Source organism: Homalodisca vitripennis, chromosome 5 (assembly GCF_021130785.1).
Source record: "Homalodisca vitripennis isolate AUS2020 chromosome 5, UT_GWSS_2.1, whole genome shotgun sequence".
NCBI lineage: Eukaryota > Metazoa > Arthropoda > Insecta > Hemiptera > Cicadellidae > Homalodisca > Homalodisca vitripennis.
In genome coordinates, this window is record NC_060211.1 from 30,008,485 (window position 1) to 30,016,227 (window position 7,743).

At 32.1% G+C, this 7,743-nt stretch overlaps 1 protein-coding gene across 1 annotated transcript; it reads right to left on the reverse strand.

Moving 5' to 3' along the window:
- Window positions 1–670: 670 nt before the first annotated feature.
- Window positions 671–5,489, reverse strand: LOC124361913. The gene is made up of 2 exons (XM_046815974.1): window positions 5,338–5,489; window positions 671–1,307 (listed from the first exon to the last, which is right to left on the reverse strand). Exons 1-2 carry the CDS (start codon window positions 5,395–5,397, stop codon window positions 723–725), a joined length of 645 nt encoding a protein of 214 aa, XP_046671930.1. The 5' UTR covers window positions 5,398–5,489; the 3' UTR covers window positions 671–722.
- Window positions 5,490–7,743: the final 2,254 nt, after the last annotated feature.

The following is a 7,743-nucleotide window of genomic DNA, read 5'->3' on the forward strand; positions in this document are numbered from 1 at the left end:
ACTTCAATAGCTAATTCTGAAAAATGAATCAATGACACCTAAAATATGAAACAGATAATGAATGGTAGTAAAACCATGCAGAGTAACTATGGTATTCAGAAGTTCATTTAGAATAATCAACATTACAAAAAAGGCTGACTCCCATTTACTTTTTTGCAGTCATGTTGTTTCTGCCCTGATAATTGCCATTTACTGGCTTCTGGTCAGTTCTCTGTGGTTGGTCAGTCAGTGCAGACATATTGTGACCTGAATTCTGTGGTTAAATTGTAATTATTAGTGTTTTAATTAAGTACATCTCTAAGATAGTATGCATAGAGTTGACACACAATATAGTTGTTGTGATTCATAACCGTTATTCTAATTCAGTTTCCTTGTAAATAGTTTATTTTTAAAGTTGAATGAGATTTGCTTTAATCTGGGCAAAATTTATCTGGTTTTATAGTCCAGCTAATAATCAATAACATGACGTCAAGTAAAAAATAACAACTAAAGAAATATACCTGTTTAGTAGTACCATACATAGTATCAACATGTGGTCATACCAGAAATCAGTTCAAAGAAATAATACAAAACACTTTTTACAACTTTTGAGTAGAACTTTTGATAAGGGCTACTAAAAAAATACTCAGCAAGAAATAATACTACTCATATAAAAAGAAATCATAGAATTTTCATCTCAACACTGTTTTATATTTTTGCAAGTATAAAAGTAACAATCCAACTTATGGACAGCTGACAGTCATATTAGATGATGGTGAGTAGCAAGACTTAATTTCATCCACAATTTCAGGAACTAAAACATAAACAGCCTTCGCATACTCTTCAGACACTTCAATAATTTCCTTGATTTCTTCTGGGAAGATTGCTGCTACTTTGAAAATGCAGGTTACAACCCGTGTAAAACTAAGATGGTCTGAGCTGCTGATACAGGCTATAAAGTTGGAAATAATTAGAGTCCCATCCACAACCATCTCTGCAAAAAACTTTCCACAGACTAGCCCGAGATCAATTAAATTTTCAATTATTTCCTTTCCGTTGCAGTTTGACAACTGCGTCAGAGCTGTAGTCTTTTGCCCATTAGTTTCCTCAGATACCTCTTGAGAGCACTGTTTAGGTAGGGAAGAGAGAACTTTTTCTACTTTTAAACTTTTTGATTTTATGAATTCAATTCCCTCTAATACTTGCTGCTTGTGAGTAGTCTCCAAACCTTGAATTGCTTTGATAACTTTTTTAGCCGTTAATGGTTGGATGTTAGCCAAATCCTTCAGCATCCCATTATGAAGTTCTGATCTGGGCTTTGCACTGACCTTTAAACAGATTACATAATATTAGTACTGATAATAATCACCTGTATTTCCTCAAAATTTAATTTGACAAGGTAAGTATGATAAATTTCTTACATCTAAGTATAATGGGTGAAGAAGTTAAAGTTGAGGTAGAACTCAAACTCAAAGTATTTATTGCACATTGACATTTGAATAATTACATAAGTAATACAAACAGGTGCATGGTCAAGTTTTTTAAAAGTACAACTAAAATACAAGCATTGCAGTATGTACTGCATGTATTGTCTATATTGTATTATATCTATAAGGAATAACAAATCATCCTTATTTTACATAGACTGAAGTGATAATATGGTGTAATAATGAATAATTGTGTGGGTTGGGATTTTAAAATTGATTAGGTATATTATTTGAAAAATCTTTCTGCATTTCATTTACACTGTAATAAGCTTTTTCCATGATGAGGTTTTTAATACTATTTTGAAAATTATTATTTTTAAGCTCTTTTAGTGATAAAGTTAAACAATTATGTAAGCGAATTTCCATATATAGTGGACTTTTTTTCAAATAAAAAGTTTTATGAATTGGAAAGGCAAAAAGAGTTTTGTGTCTAGCATTATGATTATGCTGATTTTTGTATTGGTCAAAGGTTTGGATTTTTATGGACTAAGTTCAACAATTAAAAAATATATAAACCTGGTAGTGTGAGTATTTTAGATTTTTTAAATAGTGGTTGGCAGCTCTCTCTAAAGTTTGCACCAACCATTGCTCTCAGAACAGCTTTTTGGGCTATGAATACTTTTTCAAAATCAGGATATGAACCCCAAAGTATAATACCGTATTTCAGAATCTATATTGTACTGTATTTATACCGTTAAACAATATCGTATTTCAGAACTCACGAGCATCCTCAGCTAACAAAGTGAGTGAACTCTAGATTTTCCGTTTGGCTAAAATGTCAATATTGCTCTATGAGTGCACTCCTCTATGTCAACTCTGTTACTATTCACAGTGGTGGGAAATACACTGGACATCAACTTGAGCTTTTGGTACCACTGGCAGCTAACACTTCGCTTTTGTCCTGCATTTAGACAGTTGACATATTCAGGTTTACGTTAGTATAGCAATTTATTTGCTTGTTTCATTCACTCTAACATGAAGCACTGGATGGTGAGGGAAACGAAACATTTATCACATTTCCTCTCTCTTAAATATCGCCTGTGCGTGCAATAGGTTTATACACACGTGTTTCAATTGCATTGTTGTCGATATACAGATTATTGGGAGATTTTTACGCCTTTTGTCATAACTAAAAATCTTTAAAGTATAGAATTTTGTGATTTTTGGCAAATAATTACACAATGTTATTGTAAGTTAAACTTTCAAAACTCATAAAAATCATTGTTCATTTTTCTCACATGACACCTTTAATGATTTAGTTTATAATATCTTACAAACTTTGAATATGTATGTATTGAATAGAAATATTTAACTTAGTAAAGTTTTTTCTGCTATGACCTCTTAGCATGCTCTAATTCTTCTTATGTAGAAATAATTTTCACTCATATTCCTCTTTTACAGATTGCTTATTCAGTGTTGCCAACAGTAGACCTCTTTATCAGATAACCTCCCTGAACGCTATGTAAACCCAGACCTCCAACATGCCAGAATAACATTTTTATTTATTGGTTCAGTGCATCTCCTAAACGATCACAATTAAATCTGTACAATGCAGATTATAAGGTTCCCATAAATTACTCTATCAAACTAAGAAAGATAGCACTACACTTTAAATGAGACTTCTTATTTATTTTGAACTGAAAAATCATATGGTGGAGTTTGATAGATTAATTTACAGACTTACTATATATATTTTTTGGTATCGAATTTATTTTGATGTAAATTTGCTATAACAGCTGAACAAGTCTGCTCTCACAAACGTTGAATATGCTGTTTGGCTTACTCGTTGATTTTGGATACTAGTCTCTGTTTAGTGAGTCATTACAATTTTGTATTCAACAGACAAATGGAAGGTAGACTCAGAAATCAATATTTGAAGTGTACTCTCCTCATTGGATCTCATTGGAATGGAGCCTCTGCTATTTTACTCATAACGTAGCTATGGTAGGAAGGGTTCATTCAATTTGAATGTTGAGTTTAGCTCCAGTTCATTTTCTTTTTTATTGCAGCATCTGGTACATGACGCTGTCTCAGACTTGACTCCTGGAATCTGGAATCATGTTCGTCTGAAGTGATCAGAGATAGTCGGCGACGAAGAAGCTGAAAACAAACCTTTACATCATTTTGACATCAGAAACACCTATGGGTGGGTGAAGTGGCAGTCTTATTTTCTCATCAGGTATACAATTGAGTGCACTATGATGTTCTGACATGATCTCTAAGCACGGTGGAGCTACCAAGTTTTCTACACATAACGTAGCTATGGTAGAAAGAGTAGATTCAATTGAATTTTGAGTTTAGCTCCATTCACATTCCTTTTATTGCAACGTCTGGTATCTAATTGCACCTGAATTGTGCACCTGATGAGACAATGAGACTGCCATTTCACCTATTCATAGGTTTCTTTGATGTCAAAACAATGTAAAGGTTTGTTTTGAGCTTCTTCGTTGCTGACTTTCTTTGATCACTCAGATTCCAGGAGTCAAGTCTGAGACAGCATCAGGTAATTAAAAATGAAGGTAAACTGAAGCTAAACTCAACACTCAGCTTTTTAATTCATTAAAAAGCGAGTCTACACTCACAGACGTAGTCTTATTTTAACTTTTTTCACCCAATAATAAGTTTGAAATAACCAGTACAGTGTAAGAGCATGCTTAAGGAAACAAATACTATGACCCCTAAGGCAAAGCCCGTGTAGAGTTCCATCACTCAGGATTTCTATCATTAATAATAATGTATCTAAAAAGATATTTTTATCATTATGTGAAAAATTCTACATTTACAACTTCATAACATAATAAGGACATGCCAATATAACACAGGGTTGGGTAACTGATATCGTAGCAGATAACTCTAGTGTTATCAGTTTTAAACTTCAGCAAATATACTGTTTGAAATTTTATCACATGTAGTAGATTCCTTACAAACTTAAATTGTTGAGATAAGATTATCAAAAGTTAAGGTAAAAAATGTTTACTACTAATCTGTTAGAACAACAAAACTGTTTTCTTGTAAAAAAGTTTGTAAACTTCCTGAATTACTCTGTGTTTATACATGTTCAATTATAAATAAACACTTCAAGGGATTACGTTTGGTCTTTTTTTTCTTTTTGTGTTAAATTTAACATAATTTTCAATTAATTTAAGAAAATTGTGTTTGGCCATATATGAAGTATTTAGGGACATCCCAACATGCCTGGAGGACAACTGATGCTGAACTGAATACTGAATTTTGCAAAACAATCCACTCAAAAGTAAATAATTATTCATTTATTAGATCTGTGAGATTGATCAAATAATAACAAATCAAATTGATTAAACAATCAATCTTAATTCTTAGCCTCCATGGTCGCTGACATAGAAAACTCGTGATATATTTTTTCCTCATTGTTAAGAGCAATCCAGATATGATCCAATAAATATAAAACGAAAATTATAAAATTGTTGGTTTGACATCTCTTAATTTAGAGCGAAATCCAAAATATCTAAAGATTTTACTTTTGTTAGTAATTATTAAATGGGGGTTTTAACAGAAACTTTTGGAATAGATCTTAAATAGGAATGATTAAAAATGTTTTGCCCTCACAACAAAACAAATCTAAGACTAGTTTAGTGAGAAATAAAACATGTGGGCCTCATAAATTAATGGGATTTGTACAGTTTTAAAAATCTTATTTAAATTTAAATTGTAACTGTAGAAGTGCTGGATAATGTAGCTATATTAGAATAAGCCAATGTAGACCACATCATTGTGGGATTCTTAGAAGATTGATAAGATTAGAAAAAGAAATAATTGGTTCACAATAACATTCATATACAAAAACAGAGCTTCATTCTAATGAAATCTTTTGAATACAATTGAATCAACTTACCAATTCAACCAAAAGTATAAACACAAAAACCAACAAAATCTTGAACTCTTTCATCATCATATTTTAAAAATCTTAGAACAGCGAAGATACCCTACTTATTGAAAATGAATAGACAGGTTACAGTTTGAAAATCAGTGAATTTTACTTTAAATCCCTCTTAGTGTTATCATTTTGTAATCTTTGACGGATTGTCTACCATAGCCGTGATAGCTGATTATGAAGTGTATGGTAATGCTTTGAGACAAAATCATCTTCATTCTACATTAGATTTTAACTATACTTCTCCAGTTTTATCATCGAATAACTCTATTTTCTTTTGATTAAAAAGTTAAATCATTACATTTTAGATTATGTATTATACTATCAGATGCCATACATGATATAGATTACTTTTTTTAATAATTAATCGCCTAAACAATCTGAAGCAATCAAACAATCTCGTGGACTATACACAGAAGGTTTAGTCAAACCCTAAAACGTCTTTGGATTTAAGGTTAAAGTCCTTTTGCTCTAAATTTATTTTTAATTTACATATTATTATGAGTCTGAATTAAGCTACAATCTCCTTTGACAAATAGGGGTCAAATACAAAAGTCTTCAAATGTGTTGTTTAATAATTAGTATTCCATTATTTCAAGCTTTGGCGTTAAAATGTACTATTTAAAAACCATTCTACGTATTTTTTAACAGTTTAAGGATTAATTGCAAAGGCTATACTAAGAAGTTTGAAGGCAATTTACTAAAATAATTTTTCCACAAATATTAATCTATTCAAATGTAATAAAGAGGAATCGGCTGGATTTCAATCGTATAAATAATGAACAATTAACACTAGATTGTATTCTGTATGATTATTTATTAGTCGAATACTATAATCATGGAATAACAAATATTTTATTAATTAATTATTTGATTAATTAATCTTCTTGTATTAGATGATGCAGCCCAGCATTGTAACCCAAAGGCAGGTACTACTACATACCGGTATTCTAATCTTTTTATACAATAATGAAAACATTCAGAATTTTCTGGTAACATTTGAAAATGATTTATGTTATTTTGTTAAAAAATACAAATTCAGTGGATTGTGTAAAGAGAGCAATGCCTAATCGCTCTTTAATAACAATATCAACCAATGGAATAGTTTGTTTATATTCAGGGCTGACCCTAACTGGAACGGGCCTGATGCAAAACCTTCAATACTGTGACCACTGTAATTTAGTATGGAATAGATATAATGAAAGTGCACATCTAAAATTAACAAACAATTGACATATAGATTGACTAATAACGATGTGCTGAACTGTATATTGTATAGTTCATAACAGTTGCATTTATAAAATACTGTGTATTGTTATTTTAGAATTTATCTGCAAACTTAATAATTTCTGGCACAAGGCTCTCTTGAATGTGGATCCCAGTGTGGTCACACCTGCCTAAGGTCGACTCTATTTATATTTTTCCTTGTGACTGATTAGTCATTAATGAAAAGCAACTATTCAATGCACTCAATTACTCAAGGTGATGAGAGATGACACCTCTTCATCTAGATTACACTGGATGGCTGTTGGGTAAATCTGACAGACCTCTTTTGTAGACTAGGTGTTCCTGATGTTAAAATGATGCAAATTTCATTTTGAGCTTCTTCGAACATAACTCCAGATTCCAGGAGTCAAGTCTACGACAGCATCAGATTTCAGATGCTGCACTAAGAGGAAGGTGAACTGGAGCTAAACTCAACATTCACATTGAATCAACCCTTCCACCAATGCTATATTATGTGTAGAAAACTCGGTTGCTCCACCGTGCTTATAGATCTTGTCTAAATCATTGTAATGCACTCAGTTGTGCATTTTATGAGACAGTGGGAATGCCTCTTTATCTTGATTACACTAAAATTTGTAGTCTAGGTGGCTCTGATATCAAAACAATGTAAAGAGCTCCTTTTGAGCTTCTTCGTCGCCAAATCTTTTTTGGATCTCTTCAGACGAACATTTCCCCAGGTCTGTGACAGTGTCAGATTCCAGATGCTGCACTAAGAGGAAGGTGAACTGGAGCTAAACTCAATATTTGCATTCTCTTTTTTGGTAGATCAAAACTTCTACAGAGAGTAAACTTTTGATCTCCTCCTCCAAATTCAAGATCTACATTTGCTTTTGGATAAATTTCATAATGCTGACTGTGCTTTAGCAATCTTGTCCTTGCAAGCAGCCCACCAGCCCATGATCCATGATGGTGGTTGAAAACTCACCTTGAAGCCATTCGTCCCCGGGTTATATATTAGAGAGGGTTTTTAGTCCTAAATTCGCCTAGAAAATAATACATTCTTATTGTTTTATGCTTTAAACAGCAATATTTCATCGTTTGGCTAAAAGTCTTCCAGACTTAATTGACATACTCAGTATG

What these genes read in the sequence shown, in the direction of transcription:
- LOC124361913 (XM_046815974.1), bottom strand. Translation starts at nt 5,397, where the DNA reads ATGATGATGAAAGAGTTCAAGATTTTGTTGGTTTTTGTGTTTATACTT. An exon ending in TTATACTTTTGGTTGAATTG is followed by an intron (nt 1,308 to 5,337) that starts GTAAGTTGATTC and finishes ATCTGTTTAAAG; the next exon opens with GTCAGTGCAAAGCCCAGATC.